The sequence below is a fragment of the Colletotrichum navitas genome (assembly GCF_030913465.1).
Source record: "Colletotrichum navitas strain CBS 125086 chromosome Unknown LY79scaffold_204, whole genome shotgun sequence".
NCBI classification, from domain to species: domain Eukaryota; kingdom Fungi; phylum Ascomycota; class Sordariomycetes; order Glomerellales; family Glomerellaceae; genus Colletotrichum; species Colletotrichum navitas.
The window spans coordinates 4293-26816 of record NW_026850750.1 but is presented as its reverse complement, the minus strand read 5'-3'; the positions used below and the strand labels follow the sequence as shown (position 1 = coordinate 26816).

Below are 22524 nucleotides of genomic sequence, written 5' to 3'. Positions count from 1 at the left end.
TCACCCCTGTTCGTGCATCAGTCACATCATCACTCCTATTCATCTACCCCTTATGGGATGTTTTCGGCTGCAAGAATAAGCAGATCGACTGGCTCCTTGCAACACTGTTGCCTAACCTACCGGGACGCATCCAATGGTTCCGGATCTCTCCAGGAGTCCAGCCCTGTAGATCCTGGAAGCAGATATCGACTGTTGAAGCGTAGGCAAAGTGGGGTGATTGACACCGTGGCCGAAATGGGCAACGCTGTTAAAGTATTAGCCAGAATATTTAGCAGCACTCAAAGTCACCTCAAAGCGGGGGTGCCTCTACTTTTGAGGCCTTTGACAAAAGCCGCTAGGTAAATGTCAGCAGCATGATAGGGGTAGGAGATTTGTTGAAGCGTAACTATTACTGTCTAATTGACTGTTAATGACGTGTTATTATAAAGCCTGATTATAACCCTACACTGTTTACCTTAAACCACAGTGCTTACTACCGCCGTCTATTCCCTCGGGAACCCCTCTAATCTTCAGCATAATAGATAACGCTCTGACTCCATATATAATGCGCGCCCAAGAATCACCATAGCAATCCTGGTTTCTCTGAAATACAACATCGCACAGTCCGAGATTTATTGTGTTGAGCTGTTCGCAGGATGCCGCAAGAGCCAGTCATGATGGCAAAGGCGCCAGATGTCGTGGCCGACGACGAAATGGTGTGCCAGCTCGACAAGATGTGTATTGGTCCAAACCCCTTAACTGGTGAGACACTCTCATACGACGTGTCTTTCGTGGCTGACTGGGCTTGAATCTGCCTCCAGGTATTCCCGAGTTTGCCTCATTTCACGAAGAAAGAAAGCACATCCTCTTGCACATGGCCGCAGTCTTTAGAAACTGGGCTCGCGTCGGCTTTACCGAAGGTATCTCAGGCCACATCAGCGTTCGCGACCCTGAGCATGAGAACTGCATCTGGATGAACCCTATCGGTAAACACTTTGGCCTCATGAACGCAAGTGATATGGTCTGCTTGGAGATTACTACCGGCCGTGTTGTTGGAGGGAACCGCGTGAGATCTACCCATCCGTCCTTCATGTCTTCGATAATCCGTGTCTGACACCACCGATTGCGGATTCCAGAACCGTCCCGTCAACTCTCCAGGGTTCTTCATCCACTCGGAGATACACAAGGCCCGGCATGATGTGCATTCAATCTGCCATGCGCACACCATGGCAGGTCGCGCGTGGACAGTGTTTGGAAAACCACTGGAGATGATCACACAGGATGTGTGCGACCTTTACGGGGTCATTGCCACCATGAATGAGTACAGTGGCATCGTCACTGCCGAGGAGGAGGGACAGGAGATTGCGCGCTGGCTTGGGCCAAGGGGCAAGGCCGCTCTGCTCCTCAACCACGGGCTACTCACGGTTGGTTCCACGGTGGACGAGGCGTCATTCTTGTTCGGACTGCTCGACCGCAGCTGCGACATCCAACTGCGGGTGGAGGCAGCCAAGTGTGGTAATCCAACGTTGCAGAAACACATCATTCCCGATGAGCTTGCTCGCCTCAACTTCTCAATGGCAGGCGAGAAGAATTGGTTGTACGTAGAGGCTCAGCCGGACATTGAGTATGAGATTGAGATGGCAGGAGACGCCATTAGGCAGGGCATCGATGATATGAATGTAGATTTCCTGTAGTTTGCAAACTCGGTCGTTCATGCAGAATCCTTATTATCCCCGTGCGTAACATAACTCCTAGGTGCGCAAGATGTTGGTTGTAGCGACAGACAAAGGCCTGCGTTTGATGAATCGCCGCAGTGTTTTATTTCTTTTCTTTTTTTGAGTACTCCTGCTTCAACAAGTAACGAGTTCCCCGTTTTGATGGAACATGTAAGAAATACAGTGCTTGTCAAGTCTTTCCATTTTCCCGGGTCGTTTTGTTCTTAGGCCGTCAAAATATAATCTGTCAGGATCAAACAAGCTGCGAAACAGAAACAATTCATGGTGGAAGCAACAATCTGCTCCGATGATTGTGGATCGCACTTATGTGAGAGAAGTCCTAGGTAGAGCCGATTGTACACACTTGATCTACTGACATTACACTATCCTGCATATCATCGCCACAGCACATAGATATCTATTAGTTCTTCTGGAGTGTGGTTCCAATCTCCCCTGACTACTGTTTTCCTACAGAGAAATCATGGCAACACGCCTAGGCGTTACCCTTGATCTCAGGCTCCAGAACACGAAGGCTATCAAGGATTTCTAGCCCCTCATTAAGTTGCTTCGTGACTTGTGTGATCTATGAAATGGTCAGCATACAAAAGAAGGCAAAGGAACTGGCCAGGGTTGGGCTTACGTTGGGAAATTGAAATATGTTGTAATGGTGTGCGTCCGCTTCGATGACAGCTTTGATGAATTCCGGGTGGTGACCCTCCCAACCCAGCAGAGGCTCATCACGGAACAAATCCACCTGACACGGATCTTTCGCGCTTCCCTGCGCTGGCACATGTTGTACGCACTTGATAAGAACGGCAGGTGGAGGGGAAATAGGCTGACGCGACAGCATATGTATCCCATCAAACATTCGCGTCTCCATGGTCCGCCAGTGACCACGGGTGGGTTTGTAAATGACCTCGTCGCTACGTAAATGAAATTGCTCGTCGGCAACGGTCACATATACGCTGTTACCCCCACATGTAGGCCTATCCCAAGGGAGAAGCTTCCATGTGTCTAGAAGACCCTGGCAGTTATCGAAGGACCTTTGCACAAGCTCTGGGACCTTACCAAGGTCGGGCTTTGACGTAGGGATCGCCAGTTCGGACCAAGGGGTGTGATGTGGGGAATCGACAAATAAGAGTCCGGCGACTGAGATTTTTGACCGAGGGCGTTTAGCGAGTATCTGAGATATCGTGAGCGCAAGAAGACCCCCAAGAGACCACCCTATAACGTAATGTGAGATATTGATTTTCCTTGAAACTGTATGAACGGGCCCTTCCACACACCTCCTAGCAAGATGGGGCCACTGAGACCAGCCATGAGCATCAGGCCGATGTAATGGCGCGCCATCTCCACCATGCCCCCCGGCCACACTTCCCCCGTATGGTAGTGGGGGTTATGGATGGCCCAAACGTCACGGTGTAAGCTGTCAAGAAGGAAGTAGGTAAAGGTTGTGCCGCCTCCGTCATGGATTAGCACGAGTGGGAGTCGACGCTCTCGCTGGTTCGGAGATGCGAACTGCACCTGAAGAGGGTTTTGTTCGTGCATTTCGGAAAGCTGCCGAGTTTGATTAAAACCTGCGGCAAAAAGGTGGGAAAAGGAGGGCAAGTAAGTCTTTTTCACTCATAGACACATCTAGGAACTTCTGCTGCATTCGCTAAGTCCAAAGCTTGGCTTACTGTCCGTATCACCTCATCTGAGTGAAGGCGGTGTTGGGTGTGTCTTGATCTCTCCACACTACCTCTGATACGACAGAAATGTGCCATGACAATAGACAGTGCAGGTATACGTGAGAGCTGACAAACACGACACGCCTCGATCGAGTGATCGCCACAGGGCTCCTTTGGCGTACTGCGCATGCGTGGCCTTGCGTTACTGCAGACTAGATAGTAAGTCCGACCCAATGCAGGCCATTCCATAACGATTATCCATACGCCTAGGAGCTTGGATAAAGTTTGGAACCAGTGGTTTTGATCTTAATCTTTCCGTCCCCAGCACCCATTCCTCCATCATCCTTTGAAAACCAAGTTCAACCGTTTTATCTTGTCCAAATGGTGCTTCGCGTAGTTTAATGATGGACTTTTCTACTCATCCAGAACATAGCATAGCTTTGACCTTGCATCTTTGATAATAGTCTTATGTGAGGTTCCGACAAAATTTGATCCTGACAACAGGTGCGATGCACAACATCTGCCAGAATAAATGACATGATTGTAAAACACAAAAGGAAACAAGCGAACTTGGTACGATAACATTTGTGTCCGCGCTCAAAACCGTGACGGATGATAGCACTGTGGGCTTAAATAGGACGTGATGACGAGTTTGTCCTTTTTGTAGGCGCAGGAAATATAAGTTTGCACTCCGCGGGAGTCACCACCACTCTCTCCCGTTGCTAGAGTATCAAGCACCTCGAGATATTGCTGCACATAAGCACTCCGGCCCTGACTCTTCAGGTAATGGACCAAGCCTTGAGCAGCAACCTTGTCGCTAGGAGCGTAATGCCTCACGGGAATGTATACTTTGACATCGGGAAGTGCAGCCGTTGATGCGACATCGAAATAGAAGAGCACTCCAGCCGTCTCATGTGAGTTGGATGAGAGCTCCTTGTCAGCAGGAGCGTCGTCAGATAGACCCAGCACGAGCTTCCAGAGTCGATGAAGCTGCTTCTCAGCCTCCTCGATGCCCCTACGCTGTCCGCCAATGGACATGACGCGTCGCACGAGGTCAAAAGTAGTGATGCGTGAGCGGGCGTATATTTTCAACCGGGACTCGGAGGGGATGACACAATCAATGCCCAACATGAATGGATTGATAGTGCGGCCGTGAACGTCGTTACGGAAAAAGCTGTGTAATCTATTGGTAGCGGCGGGATTGCAACAGCCAGCGGATGCGATTGCTCTAAATATTTGGTTGACAGATTTGTACCCGGGAGCTTCCACCGGAATAAAGTAGGCTTTGACACCCACGGGACCATGGGAGATTTCAAAAGCCATAAAAAGTGTGGACTGGCTAACGACCTTGGCCTCGGAAGCCGGGGTCCCAGGACCTAGAAGGGTGTGCTTGAAATGGTCAAACCACTCCAGGTCGAGGCCCTGGAGACCGTTGCTGTAGAGCTGGGCGAGAAAGTCGCAAGTAGCAACTTGATTGAGAGGATCTGGAGACGCTCCTGCGTAGTGACCAATGGACTCGATGCTGTAGCGAACCTCAGGAGCCTCTCCACCGAAACCCCATTTCCACGAGTACTCAATAGGAGTATGGTCGTCAGTCATAAAACTCTTCCATCCCGCCTTGGACCCAGAAGGCCTGGGGCCCAGTCGGGGCGTCACCAAGTGATACAAGAAGCGCAGAGCCTCGAGTTGGTCGGTGATAGAATAGCCAGCGGCGAAGAGTAAGGTCTGCAGATGGCTACCTACGCTCTGCCACCACCAGTCGCTGTCTGGAGATCTCGTAGGCGGCCACTTGGTCAAGGAAGCCAGAACGGAGTTGAGGGAGAGCTCCAAAGGAATTTGGGGCAGTGGTAAAACATGCTGTCTAGCTTGATTGGCAGTTAAAGTCATGGTCGCAGAGGGAAAGGGCGAGTAAAAAGTTAAAAACGTGGCGAATGTGATGAATAAATGAGGTTAAGGATCGTGGCCAAACAGACGTAAGTTGATAGAGTAACTTTAAAAACTAACATGAGGTGACTGATGACTCTTACAGTCGTTTCTCTTCCTAAATATTGAGGAAACATGACTGGTGATTCCAAGCCATGAGCAGCTACACAAGGCCTAATGTCTGATCTATGGGCTATACTGACTACTGACTGCTGTGTGTTAGTATCTGTCCAGACGTATCTCAGAACCGCATTGCGCCGAAAATAGATCCTAGTCTTAGGTAACGAGGCTTATGGTCCTTGGATAGTAATTCCTGGACACTAATAATGCTGACAGCAGAGAACGTGCCTAGAGGGGACAAGAGTATTATCCTGCAATCAATGTCCTCAAAAGCTGATGACTATATATCTAAGTACAAGAAACACCAAGATATAGCAGACTTTACAATTAGTAAAGAGTTACTAACTATTACTATATAAAAGCTCAAGAGGTTTCTACAAATAACACAGTTTTATTATAAGTCTATAGGGCTACGATTGTATCTAATCACACAGTCTGGTTAATATTATGTAAGTAATAAACTTAAGGGAGTAAAATCTCACTAGGCGGCGTGCTGCACCAGCATGACGTCTACTTCGGCATACAGTTCATGCAAGTGGGTGGGCGAGGCGCCGACGTGTGACTGGGACTGGCCCATCGACTACTCGAACAAGATAGTGTCTCGTTAGACATGGCCGCTGGGGGTGAGCAGCCCTGTATATTCAGTATCAGGCATTACTGCTGCCAGGATACCAATCCGACAGCCTTTTCCAAGTGCTATTAGGTCCAGAAGTGTTGCGGTGGCATGTACGCCGGAAACGGCTGCTTTGGGAGCGCCAGAGCGTATTGCTGCGAGCCTCCGAAGCCTTTAGCCCCTGACAGCAAACCGTATAGCAGGTACTGTTTTACCTACCAAGTTAGTAAGGAACCCTGATCCCCTAGATGAGCCTCCCCTCACTGGCTTATCTATGGCAGAGCGGACGGGATCCCGAGTTTTCCAATGGGTATAGTCATATGCGGCAGGTTCATTATGTTGAGTAAACTATATAGGAAAATATCACGAGATAGACTAGTTGACTTAGATGTATTTCTATCGCCATGTGACTAACTATGCCCGGATGCACTCATCGCCGTTGCCTACCACGCTGGACCCTTATAGGCTAGTCTAACTGTTGCCTATCAAGATGAATTTAGCTAGGCTGGTATTACCGCTGTATATATATTCCATAGTAGACTATCCCTTCTCTCTTGGTGGTTGGATAACATTCGGGCAGTGTTTCTAGCGCACGGATGGGCATTGCTGAGGGGCGCGCCAATAAAAGGGACAGCCACATACCACCGCACCCTTGTCTGCCGTGGTGTTTTTGGACGGTGTGCCGGAAATAACAGCGGTTATGCTTGTCAACATACATGGGCACAAGGCTAGCAAGAGATCTGGACCATGCGTCTTGAACGCCAGCGTCAAGTCCAGGTGCTAGCCACTCAGGAGGCCGAGGCAGCTGCAAAGGAGAGCACCCGTTGAGGAAAACCCCTAAAAGGAAGATGACTGATAATGAGCTGATGCTAGAGAAACCAATTATGCGATACGCTCAAGCACGGCGGCAACCAAGTCTCCACTCTGGAATAGTTTGTTCATGACCTGTCGATTGTTTGCTTGTTCGTCGGTGTTGTATGTTGAAGTCTCGACCAATAGTTTTACGTGTGAATGCAGACGTGGCTCCAGGAAAGGAAGTACATGTTCCTTCACCGCTTCCAACCTCAACGTGCCCGAGACAAACAAGTCGTATCTGAACAGGGTGACTTCTAAAGCCGGAAGAAGAGAAATCGGGGGGACAAACAAGTTGTTTGGTGGGGTTTTTTATTTGAAGGATCTCTAGACTGTCAAACACATCCAGATCTACCTATGGCTAAGGAAGAATGTGTTTAGATGTTCTACGTCTGCCATAACAAGCAACACGCCCCGGAGGGGGGCATAAACCTAACCATTGCTTACGTGCAAGATCCATCCTTGGTTTATCTGCCGGCATACTTTAATGAACGTTATGGGATCTTCAAGTCGGCCAAACAGAGAGTCACCCGCCTTGCCTACCGCCAATGGCCAATCTTGGTACATGAACGGTAAGGGCAGTGCTCCCAGGCCTCTGGTTAAGCCCATCGCCCTTTGCGGTATGGGAGTGCGGCTCCCGGGCGCAGTCAAAAATGCCCAGGCCTTCTGGAACCTGCTCCAGAACAAGCGGAACGGGCGATGCAAGGTATTAAAGACGCGTTACGATGTCGACAACTAGTATGGCCCCGGTAAGTCGGGCCACGTCAGCTCCAATCTTGGATACTTCCCCGACCATGTCGACCTCGCCAACATGGATACGTCTTTCTGTTCGGCGACAAAGGACGAGTGCGCTCCGATGGATCCTCAGCAGCGGCTCCAGCTCGAGGCCGTGTACGAGGCGTTGCAGGCGGCCGGGCAAAGGTCGGCGGGCCTAGGAGGCCGCAAGATCGGCGTCTTTGTTGGCAGTTTCGAAGGGGACTGGTTGGAGTTGGACCAGCGCGATATCGAAAACTTCAACCGCCATCGGCAATCCGGCTCAGGTGACTACATGACGGCAAACCGTATACACTATGAATTCGATGTCATGGGCCTCAGGTATGATGGCTGCCGACTTTTCTAAAACTCTTCACGCGAAGGACGCAAAAGCATCATCGGTAGCTGAACCGGGGGACAGACCAAGTTTTGTATAAGTACAACACCGTCATCCGCAGTGGGTGCTCTAGCCCCATGATCGCTCTCCACGATGCATACACAGCCATCAATGCCGGGGAGTGCGAAGCACGCGCGAAGCAGCCATTGTCGGATGTTGCAATCCCACCCCCCCCCCCCCCCCCCCGAGCATGACAGCCACGATGCAGGAGCTGGGTGTTTCGTCGCCGAGCGGCTACTACCACACATTTGACGCCGCCGCCGACGGCTATGCCCGGGGCGAGGCCGTGTCAGCCGGCCCTCGTAAGAAGCTGAGCGATGCCCTCCGCGGCGGCGACCCGGTTCGGTCTGTGATTCGGTCTACCTGCCTTAACGCCGGAGGAAGGTCCTCGACGCTGTCGGCGCCTGTTGCGGACACTCATGAGTCCTTGATTCGCCGCTGCCATGAGCTGGCTGGCATAAGCGACTTCTCGAGGACGGCTATGATGGATTATTACGGAACGGGCACCCCTGTCGGCGATTCTATTGAGCCCCAGGCCATTGGGAACGTCTTTGGCGAGCATGGAATTTATATAGGATCGGTTAGTAGTACCCCTGGGCCCCTTTTTCTGTTCAAACTCTGTATGTTGAGTATTGATAACCCACGGCAGGGCAAAACTAACCTTGGGCATGGCGAAGGCCGATGCAAAAGGCGCAGCACATCGGCAAGATGGTCGTTACCATGCCTGCCGGTGCCGATGCCGAGCTGCCGTCCTAAGCCGCACATAAGCCGTTCCGTGCGCGTAGTAATGCCGCATACCTCCTGACCGGAGGTTTGGGTGGTCTCGGCCGGTCATCAGCACATGGCTGGCCGAGGGGGGCGCTCGTCACTTTGTCTTCTTGTCCCGCTCGGCTGCGGAGCCCCATCACGATGCTTTCTTACAAGTTCCGGGAACTGGCCGGTCTGGGCTGCACAAGCATCGGGGTGTCGGTCGACTGCGCCAACTACGAGGACGTCGTGCGGGCCGTCGAGGCCGCGGGCAGTCCGATATGTGGTGTGCTTCATGCATCCATGGTCCTGGAGCACAAGAGCTTTTTGGACATGTCGTTTGATCAGTGGTCCGCTCCTTAACGACCCAAGGTTGACGGCGCATGGAATCTGCACAAGACTCTCTCTTCTGAGACCCTCGACTTCTTCTCCTTCAGCTTATTCGGGGCCATGTTTGGGCAATGGGGCCAGGCCAATTACTGTGCCCCTAACACCTTCGTCGACCCCTTCGTCTCGAACCGGCACTCGCTCGGCCTTCCCGCGTCCACCATCAACATAGGCGTCATAGGCGGCGTCGGTTGAGTGGCCGAGAACCCCGAGGCGCTCGAAAAGCTCCAGGCCGCCGCATCTCACATCAGTCAGGAGAGCGGCTTTTTGGAGTGCGCCGAGCTGATGCTCATGCGACCCGGGCCCATACAGCAGCAGCAGGGGCAATCGCGCTTTGTACAGCCCTCGCAGATTGGCTTTGGCTTTCGATCCACGCTGCCCATCGCTTCACCCAGGAACCGCGTCGTCTTCCGCAAGGATCCCCGCATGCTAGTCTACCGCAATCTCGAGGCCGACACGGGATGGTCGTCGGCGCCGACGACGCATGCACAAGCGGGCGCGGACCCAGCCGATGAAGAACTGGCGAGATTCCTGCGAGGCGCCGCTGCCCATATGGCCGTTCTGCACTCCGATGAGGCGGCGGCCTTACTTGCGCGGGACGTAGGCCGTACCCTGTTTGGCTTTATGCCGAGGCCCGAGGACGAGTTTGACGTGCACACGCCCATGGCGGATGTGGGCATCGATAGCCTGGTAAGTATCGAGCTTAGGAATTGGATTAGGAAGAGGCTCGGGGTCGAGATGAATGTGCTGTAGATCACGAGAGCGGGCAGCCTGCAAGAGTTTGGGGGCTTGTTACAGACGAGAATGATAGAAAAGTATCAGGCTAGATGGTAGTACAGATACTCGTTCATTCGAGCTTTGTACCGAAAAGCAACTTGGAGAGTTGAAGCCTGGAAAGTTCCGGTTTTGAGAGGAAGTTGTCTAGTTCTCCAGGGCAAGTTCCTTCATCAACCTATGAATTGAAGCAAGTCAACTTGGATGACGTGGAAAGAAATCAGGCCGATTGCGTGTCGACTCGGGTGAAAAGTGGTATGCACCAGGTGCGAATATAATTCGAGATCATTACAGTGTGTATGGTCGATTCAGTCCTCATCTACCCAGATAAAACGGCTATGATCAAATGTCAGAGACCGAAGATCGAGAGCCCCGTCTGGACTCTGGGTCGCCAAGATTGAAAGGCAGCGGATCTTTTGTCAAGTATCCTTATACTAATCCACATTCGTAGTGAGTAATAAGGTGTTCCCGATGACCCTATAACAATAGGTCTTTAAACTTCGGCTAGTCCGGCTAGGATCCTATACCCTAGCAAAGTACACTTAGTCTATTATGTATAGCCCCGTCTACGCCAACCTTACCCCCTTGCGCGGCGGGCTCGCCGCCTGTATTAGGTATCCGTGACAGGGTGGAATAGGGTTAAACCTACGATTAGTAGGCCCCCGGGAAAGCAGTCCTGTCTTATCGATAGTATTGTAACAAAATCCCCCCGTCAGTCACCCCTCATTTAGTGCCGTTTCTCGTGTCTTGCTCCCCACGTTATTCACATTAGACCGTTCGATATAATGCTTCACAAACCTGGGTCTACAGAAAGTTTTCTTGGCCAACCTCAATCTCTATCCCTTTAGTTGCGAAATGACCTCATTATCCTCCGTGAGGGGTAGGAGCAAATCAGGTCACAGTAATTAACGCCAAAAGCTAATAGTTTCAAGGGACTTATATTTATATAGCGTTTCACCTATGCCAAAGGTATTAGTAATCTCTACCTTTATATAACAGTATATTATAGTCTAAGTAGCTGTATTAGGTCCTTTACTAGGCTAAACTATTATATTATTATACTACTTTAGCGTTGTTATACTACTCTAGGATATACTTATCTAGACAGGTAATAGTTAGGTCCTCCTACTAGACCTCTATATAAATAGTACTATAAATAAAGGAAGTTAGAAGATATTGTAGTTTAAATGCTGATGTTAGTGATTGGTGGTGGTTGCTAATAAAATAACATTCTAGAACAATGTACCTATTGTCATGTATCTCTGAAAGATTAGGGTAAAAGTGGAGGGGGACCCACCCAGAGGATAATGAGGTCATTTCGCAACTAAAGGCATAATAGAACGGACTTGGGACTTTGGCTCTTTACTGCTATTTCAGCCCCAAGGCCAAAGAGCTGCGACCATCATGCTGTAGCTGGTTTGTCGCCCAGTGCTTCAAATGCTCTGTGCCTGTTGTATGATCAGGGTCGGCGGTTTAGTGAACGTAATATTGGGGTGCCGGTACCCTATCTGCACGAGCATATACATTACACAGAGTATCCCTTTAGTTGCAAACTGACCTCACTAACCCCCGTGAGAGGTAGGAGCAAATCAGGTCACAGCAATTAACGCCAAAAGCCAATAGTTTTAAGCTAGTTCTATTCATATAGCGTTTTACCTATGCCAAAGGTACTAACAATCTCTACCTTTATATAAAGGTATATCATAGTCTAAGTAGTCCTACTAGGTCCCTTGTTGCCATAGGCCTAGATCTACTAGAGGCTTATTAGGCTAAATTATTTATATTATTTTACTACTCTAGGATATAGTTATTTAGGTAAGTAATAGCAAGGCTCTCTAGTAGGACCTCTATATAGATAGTAGTATAAATAGAGGTATTTAAATAATAATGTTAGTAATAATGTTAAAATAGGTAGTAGTTACTAACAAAATAATATTCTAAATCAATGTATTATCATGTATGTCCGAAAGTGAGGGGTCAAAGTGGGGGTGGGTCCACCTAGGGGTTAGTGAGGTCAGTTCGCAACTAAAGGGATAGTATGTAATTTTAGGATTCAAGCACGGCCAGCCTTATATCTAGATGAATCGCTCGCGCTCATGAGGTTCTTGTCTGGTTCTAATCCCCAGGTGCTATCCTCCTTCGTGGGTTCCTTCACGAGGCTATTATCGCTTGGGTTGTTGAGATTGGTATGCAGGGTGGATGGGTTCTGCTAAGATTAACTACTATCTATGTAATACACCAACCGGAGACACCGATTCCGTGGGTCTCGCACCCCTCCGGAAGCCTCAGAACCGAGTACAGTAGATAAATGGATAGAGCCGAGCTTCACGCGAATGTACTATGTAGTATACATTAGTTCAAAATCCCTTTGGACTTAATCCAAGTTCTACGCGCCATATCCAACTACACCGGCATTCTCCTGCCTGTTGTCCCTCATTTTGTTGTCACTGGCTCTGGTCTATTTTATCATCTCAATTCTTAATTTGCAACATGCACTCCATATACCCGCTCCTCGTCCTCCTTTGGTCGCTATCGTGCACATTTGCAGACCCCGCCCCACCTGTATTCACACCGCCGCCAAAACCATCCGGGCTGATCTCCCCAGGGTCAGGGCCAGGCCTAAGGTCGCTATCATACACATTTGCAGACCCCGCCCAACCTGGATTCACACCGCCGCCAAAACCAGCCGGGCTGAACTCCCCAGGGTCAGGGTCAGGCCTAAAGCCTCTTCGACAGGCCAAGGACATTTATACTGTTGCTGTCAAAGGAGACAAGTACCTTGTGTACACGCCCTATTTTGAAGGGAACACGGTGCCAGTTACAGTCTTAATATTCCCAACCGACAAGCCCGACCAAATAATTATTCCTCTGGCCTTCAACGGCGGGGAAAAACCCCACACTGATCGTAGCCCGCGGCTGCATCTATCCGATATAATCCAAGCTGTAGCAAGCAAGCACGCACGGAAGTCACTTTCGTCCATCGACTGGGTTATTATTAAGACTGTCGTAAACAAAAAGACGGAAGCTGTCCTCATTAGCTACTATGAGGATTGGAAGAAACACCAAGCCAACCCAAAGGCCCAATTACCAAAAAGGATCACCGTCGACCAGTCTGATAAGTTTTGGCCAACCTTTAAAAACACGCCATTCTTTAAAGCCGTCGACTACACATTCAAACCCAGCAAGAAGGCTGTGGTATCCATGGACGTTGGTCCGAAATCGGGAGCGGACTTGTGGCTCCGATTGGGACCCCTTAAGTAGGGCTTAGCAGAACATGATAATAAGAAACTAATTCAGCGTGGTATAAGTTCTGCTGCTTCTAATAAACTCTCTGAAAGCGCTGTAGAAGGTCGCGGTGGTGGTGAGCGTATATTGATTGATAAGCCTTCCTATAGTGATATAACTCTACACACCTTACTTTCTTAGTAGTTATTCTCCTACATATAGTAAGTAGTCACTTATGTTGGCGCACCGTTTATCTATATCTATCCCTCGCGTATATATACGTAACTGTAAGAGGCAGGCTACCTGATTGGAACATGTTACTGGTTTCTATACTCTCAGAGCAAGGATGTGCTCATACACCACATCCCGACTCCGTCCCCGAAATGCCCTCATCCGCATCCACGCCCCTAAACTCGAAATATTTTTTCCATTCCGGATCGTCCACGAGCTGGTGTACGAGCTCCCTCTCGAAGCCGGCGTGCAGCTCAATGCCCTCGTCGTCCCCGGCCGGCCCGCGGCGCGGCGGGTACACGATGATGATGTTGTTGATCACTGTGTCTGGGTTGAACAGATGCCGGAAGGCGGTGGGCTTGGCGAAGCCGAAGTCGGCGGTGCACACGTCGGCGTCACGCCAGTCGGTCATTGCTACGGACATGGGCGGGAACGAGTCGACGCGGATGGACAGGTCCGCCTTATTGCGGATCGGCGCGAGCGCCCGCAGCGCGCCGGCCAGCGCCTCGCCCGTCACGCTGTCGGTCATCCGGCGCGCGTAGGCCGCCAGCTTGGACAGGGGCGCCTCGGAGACGATTTCAGACACGGTGAGCTGCGGTACGGGGGCCGTGGCGGACACGGCGGCGAAGAAGACGTTGCCTTGCATGCGGGCCGGCATCTTGGGGTCGGTGAGACGCTTGGTCATGTTGATAGCCTCCCCCCAGATAGGGTTCGAGAGCGGATCCGGCTTGTAGACGGGCTCGCGGATCTTGCTGAATGTGCGCCATGCGAGGGCTACGACGGCGTCGTACGTGGAGATCCAGGAGCCGTCGTCGGGCGACGCCGCCTTCTTCAGCTCGGCGGCTTTGCTCTTGGGCATGTGGAAGATGAGCGACTGGCAGCGCTTGTGCTCGGGGTGACGGCCGGCCTGCGGCGGCGCGTCGACCCGCGATTCCTCGGGGATCGCCGGAGCGTTGAAACGGCTGCGGTCGAGGCATCCGGGGTCGAAGGACGGGAACTCGGTCTTGTTGACGATGGCGGAACAGTTCTCGGCCAGCTGCTTCGTGAAAGAACCCCACCCAGAAATGTCGTTGCTGTAATGGTGGGAGTGCATGTTGAATATGAGACCCCCGGGGATAAAGTTGGCCTTGAACGAGGCAGTGACAGGGCTGGAGTCCGGGTGGGCTTCCGGCGTCTCGCCGTAGGTCATGGGGGCGTTGCTCAAGATCTTGATATCGCCAAGGGTGGTTGTGACAAAGTGAGACTTTTCAATCTCGGCAAAGGACGGGAACTTGTCGTCAGGGGAGTCGAGATACTGGACTACGAGCTTGACAGTGCTGCTCTTTCTTTTGACAAAGGAGTGGAAGCCGTCTTCGTCCTTCTCAATTGTGCCTACAAGGTGAATGGCTTGCGCGAGAGCCCGCTCCAGACCTTCCTTGAGCACCTCCGCCACTTTGCTATCCAACCGAACATCATGAGTGAGCTGCTCGCTCATGAACCGAGGCAATGGTGTCGGACTAACCTCTTGTCCTCATCTTTCACCTTGAAAAAAAGTGCATAGTTGTTGTAAGTCCTCGGCGACATGTAGTCGAGGGTGGAGAGCTTAAACCGTTCCTCCTCTGGACCGCTCTCCCAGCCCAATGGCCGAATGTGAAACTCCTCGATCCGGGGCATGACGAATTAGGCCGTGTAGATTGGGCACTTGTGTGGGGCCGCGTCGGTGTAATGTTATACTGATCGTTGACACAAGGCCTTGACGTTGCGTTGCGGATTGTGTTTTTGAATCTCAGCAAGTGACAGCTCGACTACGACCTCACGAGCAGGTTAAGGGGAAAGCTGGGAAGCCTTCTTTGAGGGTAGGGGCGGATCCTTCGGCAATATACATGGGAAGATGGCGTTGGGAATGGTTGTACGACGGGAGGGGCGTGAAGGGGTGACATGCGCGTTCTATGCGTGTCCTGAACCATTGCATTAATCACGTATCACCAACGATGACGGATGACTTAGAGTCAACTTGTTTATTGGCCTGGCTGATGGGTCTTTGCAACTCATGCAGACACTGCTGCCTGTTTGGGCGCGAGTTCATCTCGACCCGCCAAACATTGCCAGGTTTGTCGTGTCTCTGCCGCTTCTGACACCCCTTACAAACACGGTATTGCACCCCTGCAATTGTTTAACGGCTGGGATTTATCGGTTGCCGCAGATGCGCAGACAGGGGTCTTGAGGTGCGGTCAGATGCGGAGTCGGGCTACAAGTGGCTTATCCGATGACTCTTTGCCCCCTCGTGAAGATACAGGAGCCGAAAGCAAGTGCATTGGATAATATGATGGTTGCTGCTTTGGAAAGCCTTTTGGGCATATTATATGCCTACCTATCCACATGTGACGATCCAACCCATCTACAAAATGATATGGAGGCATAAGCAGCAACATTGACGCAGTTGACAAGACTCCGTCCACAACCTGATCCCACCAGCATGGTCCAGCCCTAGAAACGACTCTTTACGTCCAACGAATTTTATGACCATTCATGTTATACCTGCTCTGTCTGGCCTAGTTCTCCATGATTTTCCGTTGCGTGATCTAGACGATCCCTTCATTCAGGATCTTTGGCATCCCAGTGATACCTAGTGGACTTGGACTCAGAGGCGTCAAACTTCGGTTCATTGATCCTCTAGTAGTACTCATTGCCGGCACGCCGGATCATGAACCTTTTCGTGGGACTCCGGTGGTTCTTTGGATTACCGATAAAACCGCAAGCCACTGAGACGTAGGCCCAGAAACAGACGGGGCTGACGGAGTAGATGGCATTTTCAGCCGGGACATTCTGGGTGTTTACCGCGAGACAAAAGGCGGCAGGAAATATGTTTCTCGTCAGTCTCGTAAACCACATGTAATTCAATAAAATTTCAAGCAACAACACACCGAGAAATTGACAAATCGCCGCCCCCGGAAGGCAAAGTTCGAGTTGTCATCAACTCCCTGGTCTCCGAGTCGGCCTGCGCCATGTCTATCATGCTAGTGTCCCGGAAGGTAACCAAGCCGCTTTCGAGTTGTGACGTCGATTCCCTGATGGCGGTCAAGCTTCGTAATTGGATCAGACGTGACTGGGCATTGCTGCCACTACTATGCAGCTTTCGGCCTCACTGGGACAATCAGAGGCTCTGGATTCGTCTGTGTCAACTACAGCTTCGCCAGTCTGAATCCGCGATTGACGCACATCTTTGATCGTCGCGAGCTTGGTGTTTGGGTCCAGTTCAACGGCCTTTCTCTTCCTGGTAGCACTCTTGTTGACTTGGGCCTGGAGGAGCCGTGTTTGGTGCCGGGCAGTAGATGCCCCATTGGCACGCCTTGAACCGATGAAACGACTAGTATGCAGCTTGACAGATGGATTTCTTCGCATAAATCCTTCCACCCAGTGCTTGCCTAGAGGCTTGGTATCCCCCATAGCATGGAGAATGCGCTGGGCATACTCCCTCACTTGTTGTTGGGTTGGCGGGAGCCCAAGACCAACCTCTGCTTGCACCCAGATGGCCAGCTTAGCTTCATGGCTTGCAGAGAGTCGTTGAAGGTCAACGAATGCAGTATCTCTACTTCGAAGACCCTTGAGGCGATTGTGGATTGTTGATCGTGGTATGCCATACATCCTGGATGCCTCACGGGCTGATCGGCCATTGGTGATGGCACCAAGTGCCTCATTGATATCATTTTCTGTATGCCGAGCCATTGGGTCATAAAAAACAGAGGCTGAAGATTGGAACGATTTGATGGAGGTTAGTAAAAGTGGTGATAGCTTAAGGTTGGAGGGAGGGGATAATGGTTATGTCGCGATGCCTTCACGACATCGCGCAGCCTTGTGGGGATACGATCGGAGCCGGAACATCCATTAATCCGGTGCTCACTGCCCAGATCCACCATTGAGACTTGGATTCTCGAAAGCAAAGCGTTCTGATTCTGATTAATATCTGTCCCATCCAGGCCTTGGAGGCTCCAACAGGCTAGACCCATTGCCGCCTCAACCAAGGGCTAGACCTTGCTTTCACTATCACGGCGGAAGTTTGGAAACTTGCCGGTTGCCTGTTGGGTGTATTCCGATTCGGTGTTCTCTGCCCCATATCACGGATCGTCAACCAATCGGAACTCTGGGAAATTGGCCGCAGGTCATAACCTGCATTGCGTGTCTCTATTCCTCTTTGGTCGACGGACTGCACGTCTGCTCAGAACCGACCTGCAAACTGCGATAGACGCTCTAGTATACACTTTCTTTGGAGTATTTGCTGTACCTGCCATCTACTTATTTCCGTGTCTAATCTCACTGATTTCGGTCGGACGTAGCTTTTCGGCTTACAGGACAGTAGTTTGCCGCTATTTGTAGTCTGATTGATCACACCGAAACATCTCACGTTGCTTATCCTCATTGCCTGGATTTACATTCCAACTACGCCGGTCATTTCATGATAGCCCATAGGCTCAGGCCGCATGGACTGAGCCGGCGACCATTACTCACATCAAATCAGGGTGGCGTACCACAATGGAGGAGACATCAATTAGGCTATGTTCCCGCATCCTGCGAAAACCAGAAAGCCACAGCAGAGGACAGGTCACATTCCCAAAGCTGGCTTGTTGGGCGTTCTATGGTATCGCCCGCTATGCGCGCTATGGTAAGTGGAGTCGCTGTGCTGTATCCCCTACAACATCAGCTTTTTTCTCTTCCACAAACATTACGTTGACAAGTCGCTACCGCATCATTACCCGCAATGGAAATCAACGCCGCTGAGAGGAGCCTGTCTGATGACACGCCTCGTAAGCAATTCCCTACGTTATCTTCGGTCTCATTCACGCTGACCTTCTCTAGAGGGTTCCAAAGCCTTTTCGGGGTATCGGTGGACGTACCACGATTCTCTACAAGAGGGACCTGTTCGTTCACGAGCCGAGTCGTTTTCGGCATCTGTGGACTGGAGCTCACTCCTGCAGTACGCAGCCGAGAAGAGGAATGGGTCCAGCTGCCAGCTCCTTCCTGATATTGGCCTTGGTTACAACCATATGGTCCGAATCATCCAGTTTGACGATGGTGTGCGATGGGTGGCACGACTGCAGATGCCTCCCATTGGTACCTCAGATGTCTTCGAAAGCTCGGATGAGTCGGAAGAGGCAGTGGGAAACTACGAATACAACACCATTTCCCTTGTGCGACAAAAGACCAGCATACCGATCCCCGAAGTCCACGCTGTTGAGGCTAGACGGCATTGTGACGTCAAGGCACCATTCATGTTGATGGACTGTCTACCAGGGAACGTGGGAATGGACTTGGGCATGAAAGTACCGCTGGAATATAAGCAAAAGTTCCTACGTAGTCTTGCGGAGATACATGCAAGTCGCCGATTTGTGTTTCAAGCACATCTTCAACTAATCCAACACAGGTCCAGTTAGCCACGGTACAACTGCCTATGATTGGGACAATCGTTTCGAGAAACAAGGACGGCACATACCGGCAAGGCCCAATTCCGGGTCTTGGTGGTCCTTTCAACACAGCGACGGAATTCTTCATTGCATGGGCGGCCAAGACCACATTCGGCATGACGGATGAAGAACTACGAACAGCATCTGGTGAATATGCTGACGAGATTATCCCCTCCGTGTCATCCTTTCCGAAATCCATTAGCAACCTTGCCAGTAGACTCTCAACTCGCGACCACGGCCCATTCCCTCTTTGCCACGGCGACTTTGGCCACAACAACATCATTGTTGACGATGAGTATCGTGTCCTCGGTTTGATTGACTGGGAGGCTTCCTTCGCTGGGCCGTGGGAGATGTTTGCAGATTTTCCTTTAACCCTCTCAATGGTTCCGCCAGCGATCGATGTACCGTGGAATTACAACGAACAAGGCGATCCTGTCACCGACGAACTGCAACAGCAGCTTGCAGATCAGAAAAGCTATGTGGCGGCTGTGAAAGACGTTGAGAATAGCAGGGGAACAGGCAATTTGCTATCAGACGCGCTGAAGGATTTGAGAAGACAGCAGCTGGTGACCGCGATGAGGCTGTACCAGAGAGGAAAGGCTGGGTGGTATTCCAAACTAATCGATCAGTTTGCATAGATTTTGTTACATCCGCGTCCAAGACCACGTGTAACGCTCTGATAGCGCGAGAACGAATTTTGCTAGACGTGCGGAACTGAGATGGGCAGAGTCGGCTTTTCCTAGTGGTGTGGCTTCGACTCGACGTGGAAGACCGGAGCCGCCCCAACACCGGCCTCAGTAATAAAGTCAACCTTCTATTGCGCTTAATGAACTTCATTCGGCCTCGTTCTGTCACATCCCTCTTTCCCTCTTAAGAAACAAACACGGCTCACAACAATATCCCCCAACCGGCTTCTCATCGTTCCTGGCGAAGCACCGCTCGGCTTAGCCCTACCATCCTCTTCCAGCACGCCAGAGGTGCCCGAACCAGAACTTCCCAGCTTAAACTTTCGTCTCTTCCGGGCAAACTTTCGTCTCTTTTTGGCCCGCTATCGTCTTCTCCCTCCTCATGACCATCAGGCCTCCCGCGCTAATGGAGATAGGTTCACTTAGCTATATAATGGCGTACGCCTTCTCTTCTCCCAATGCTCTTCTCACAAAATAGCGACGAGCAAGGCCAAGGCGAAACACCAGAATCAAAAAGGATTATACGCGAGGTCCAATACCTAGCAAGACATGAATCTCCAACGCCCACCAACCGACGCCGAATGCGCCTCTTACTACAACGGCCTTCCCAGCCGACCCAGACTCGTAGCGCGGTCTAGCTTAACACCGTTCCCTTTTGAGCGCTTTACACGCTCTGCGATTGACGACGGTTTGTCGAATCGGAAAACCCTGGCCGTCGTCGGAGACCATCCCATTGTCAGCAAATGGAACAACGAACCTTCCCTGCTAAGGGGCCAAATAATGGATATTCTTACCCGGCATAACGTCGACTGGCACGCGATTGATATCATCCGCATAGGATACGAGGACGAAGACATGCCTGTCATTGTCTGGATCTCGGTCTCGGCGGGTACAACATGGGAGATGGGCAACCAAGTTGTCCACGACTGCAGAGATGCCCTTGTCGAGCACGGGCTTGACGATGTTCACTGCGAGATCAAGGAGGCTAGGCTGGTAAATGTTGTCAGATGGGGCTCAGCAGCGCATATGACGCCTTAGGTATAAAAGGCTGTCACGATGTGATATAAGGCGTTAGTGGTGTTGCTGCGACTAACGGCGTCGTTTTTAGGCAGACAAAGGCTTAGTTCAATGTGATAATTAAAAGTGCAGAAAGTGAAGTCCAATATATACGCAAATGAATATGAATACGTGATACAGCACCTGACAGAGCTGTTACAGAAGGTGGAAATACATAAAGCTATTGTGACAAGTCCCGCTTAGGTCCTACAGTAGGACGCCTAGGACCACCCTCTCCAGCATTAGCCACATATATACCAGCTTTTGATCAGCTAAGAACCGCCATCGTGAGCCCAGACAATAATAATAATAATAATAATAATAATAATATTTAACGCCCATCAGGTCTAGTCTATGTAGCACAAGGCGCCTACTTAGCCTATCTACTATTATTTACTAGCCTAGGATTCCTCTATAGAAGGGATCTTAGGTATAACAATGTCCCTCTCTAACAGTATAAATCCCTTATCTTAAGCCTATAAATTAGTGTTTTCCTCCTAAGAATATATATAAAGTTAAAAATACTAGGTAATAACTATATAGAGAGGTATAAAGTTAAGTTATAAAGTAGTAAAAAAGAAAGTAAAGGTTTAGTAAAGGTAAATATATATATAACTAAGAGTAAAAGTATAGCCTTATTAAAAGGTAAAAGGGGAAGTATAAGTAAGTATAGTAATAAAGATATATAAGGAGGACTTTAGCTAGCTAATAGTTAAAAGTAACCTATAGAGGTACTAGATTAACCTATAAGGCCTTTAGCTAAGCTAGTAATACTAAGCTTAAGTTATAAAGTAGCCTTACACTATAGGTCCTCTCTTTAAAGAGTTAACTAAAGATAGTAGTCTAGGCTATTATTTACTAAAGGCTAAGTGTATATATTAACCTCTAGGTGTTAGCTTATAAACTTAGCTTACTGCTTCTTAAGCTAGGCTTTTATACTAAGCTAAAGGAAGTAAAGCTAAGTGTTTTAGTAGTAAAGTAAGTACTTTAGGCTTTTTAAAGCCTTATAGTAGTAGTACTATTTAGTGTTATTATAAATAAAGTAGTTATAATATACTATATAGTTCTTATATTTAGTCTAAGTAGCTAAGAGAAAGTAAAGCTTATAGTAAAAAGTTTAAGCTTTAGGGGGGTTTAATAGTAGCCTTAAGGTCTTAGAGGCCCTATAGGTAATAGTACTTTAGGTAAAAAGTATACTACTAAGTAAAAAAAGTATAAGTAAAGTCTAAGTAAATATAGTACTTAATATAGTTAATTATAAAAAGGTATATATATAGGTCTAAGGATTTAATAGTTAAGCTATATTTAGTAAAGTAGTCTATAATATTATTACTATATATTTATATATAGCTAAAGGACTACTAAATATTTACTATAAAAGAAGACTCCTTAGCTAAGTACTAAAAGTTAAAAAAAGTAGATTATAAGAAGTTAGTAAAAGTACTATTAAGGTACTATATAATAGTATAGTTATCTAGGTAAATAAAGATATTAGTTATTTTTAGGTAATCTAAGGTAATCTAGAGGGCTATATAAAGGCTAGTATTAGCCTCTTCTACTTTAGTGTTAAAGACCTCTATATTTAGGAGTTAGTAGTAGCTAGTATATATAAAAGTAAGTCCTTAGAAGACAGTATATTTATAGCTAGTGTTATATAAGGTAGTCTATAAGCTATTAATATATACTAGTAGGTAAATAAAAAGTAAAAAAGCTACTTATATAGTATAGGTTATAGTAGCTTTTTTCTTACTAAGCTTAGTCCTTAGAAAGTAGTTATATATCTAAAAGAGAAGTTTAAAGTATAAGAAGTAAAGTAAGGTTTTTCTTATATTAATAAGGATAGTAAAGTAAAGTATAATACTTTACTATTCCTAGTTTACTTATATATATAGTCTAGTTATAAGTAAGTATAAGAGGTCTAAGGTCCTTAGTTAAAGTAAGTATTATAGCTAGTAGAT

The 22524-nt window shown here is 49.1% G+C and overlaps 9 protein-coding genes across 9 annotated transcripts; 6 read left to right on the top strand and 3 right to left on the bottom strand.

Moving 5' to 3' along the window:
* Positions 1-692: 692 nt before the first annotated feature.
* On the top strand, positions 693-1673 carry LY79DRAFT_530444 (class II aldolase/adducin N-terminal; the record flags this gene model as incomplete). Its single annotated transcript, XM_060556179.1, has 3 exons — positions 693-741; positions 801-1045; positions 1116-1673. The coding sequence occupies 3 exons, from the start codon at positions 693-695 to the stop codon at positions 1671-1673; spliced, it is 852 nt and encodes a 283-aa protein (XP_060406994.1).
* Positions 1674-1718: 45 nt separating this feature from the next.
* LY79DRAFT_573518 (Alpha/Beta hydrolase protein) lies at positions 1719-3301 on the bottom strand. The gene is made up of 3 exons (XM_060559480.1): positions 2981-3301; positions 2335-2918; positions 1719-2277 (listed from the first exon to the last, which is right to left on the bottom strand). The coding sequence occupies exons 1-3, from the start codon at positions 3240-3242 to the stop codon at positions 2188-2190; spliced, it is 936 nt and encodes a 311-aa protein (XP_060406993.1). The 5' UTR covers positions 3243-3301; the 3' UTR covers positions 1719-2187.
* Positions 3302-3961: 660 nt separating this feature from the next.
* On the bottom strand, positions 3962-5251 carry LY79DRAFT_530436 (aromatic prenyltransferase; the record flags this gene model as incomplete). Its single annotated transcript, XM_060556177.1, has 1 exon — positions 3962-5251. The coding sequence occupies one exon, from the start codon at positions 5249-5251 to the stop codon at positions 3962-3964; it is 1290 nt and encodes a 429-aa protein (XP_060406992.1).
* A 2052-nt stretch (positions 5252-7303) lies between these two features.
* On the top strand, positions 7304-8778 carry LY79DRAFT_708404 (phenolpthiocerol synthesis polyketide synthase ppsA; the record flags this gene model as incomplete). Its single annotated transcript, XM_060565074.1, has 5 exons — positions 7304-7578; positions 7612-7967; positions 8084-8177; positions 8231-8602; positions 8713-8778. Exons 1-5 carry the CDS (start codon positions 7360-7362, stop codon positions 8776-8778), a joined length of 1107 nt encoding a protein of 368 aa, XP_060406991.1. The 5' UTR covers positions 7304-7359.
* Positions 8779-9135: 357 nt separating this feature from the next.
* LY79DRAFT_530441 (KR domain-containing protein) lies at positions 9136-9909 on the top strand (the record flags this gene model as incomplete). The annotated part of the gene is made up of 2 exons (XM_060556178.1): positions 9136-9330; positions 9382-9909. Coding segments are annotated over 2 exons (723 nt in total), but the record flags the coding sequence as incomplete, so codon positions are not given.
* Positions 9910-12420: 2511 nt separating this feature from the next.
* Positions 12421-13191, top strand: LY79DRAFT_585279 (uncharacterized protein; the record flags this gene model as incomplete). The annotated part of the gene is made up of 1 exon (XM_060560484.1): positions 12421-13191. One exon carries the CDS (start codon positions 12421-12423, stop codon positions 13189-13191), a length of 771 nt encoding a protein of 256 aa, XP_060406989.1.
* Positions 13192-13400: 209 nt separating this feature from the next.
* LY79DRAFT_684149 (acyltransferase) lies at positions 13401-15181 on the bottom strand. The gene is made up of 2 exons (XM_060564622.1): positions 14888-15181; positions 13401-14822 (listed from the first exon to the last, which is right to left on the bottom strand). Exons 1-2 carry the CDS (start codon positions 15037-15039, stop codon positions 13508-13510), a joined length of 1467 nt encoding a protein of 488 aa, XP_060406988.1. The 5' UTR covers positions 15040-15181; the 3' UTR covers positions 13401-13507.
* A 2771-nt stretch (positions 15182-17952) lies between these two features.
* LY79DRAFT_158789 (kinase-like domain-containing protein) lies at positions 17953-19761 on the top strand. The gene is made up of 3 exons (XM_060551124.1): positions 17953-18167; positions 18220-18734; positions 18785-19761. The coding sequence occupies exons 1-3, from the start codon at positions 18122-18124 to the stop codon at positions 19460-19462; spliced, it is 1239 nt and encodes a 412-aa protein (XP_060406987.1). The 5' UTR covers positions 17953-18121; the 3' UTR covers positions 19463-19761.
* A 298-nt stretch (positions 19762-20059) lies between these two features.
* LY79DRAFT_530423 (uncharacterized protein) lies at positions 20060-20548 on the top strand (the record flags this gene model as incomplete). The annotated part of the gene is made up of 1 exon (XM_060556176.1): positions 20060-20548. The coding sequence occupies one exon, from the start codon at positions 20060-20062 to the stop codon at positions 20546-20548; it is 489 nt and encodes a 162-aa protein (XP_060406986.1).
* Between the last annotated feature and the right edge of the window lie 1976 nt (positions 20549-22524).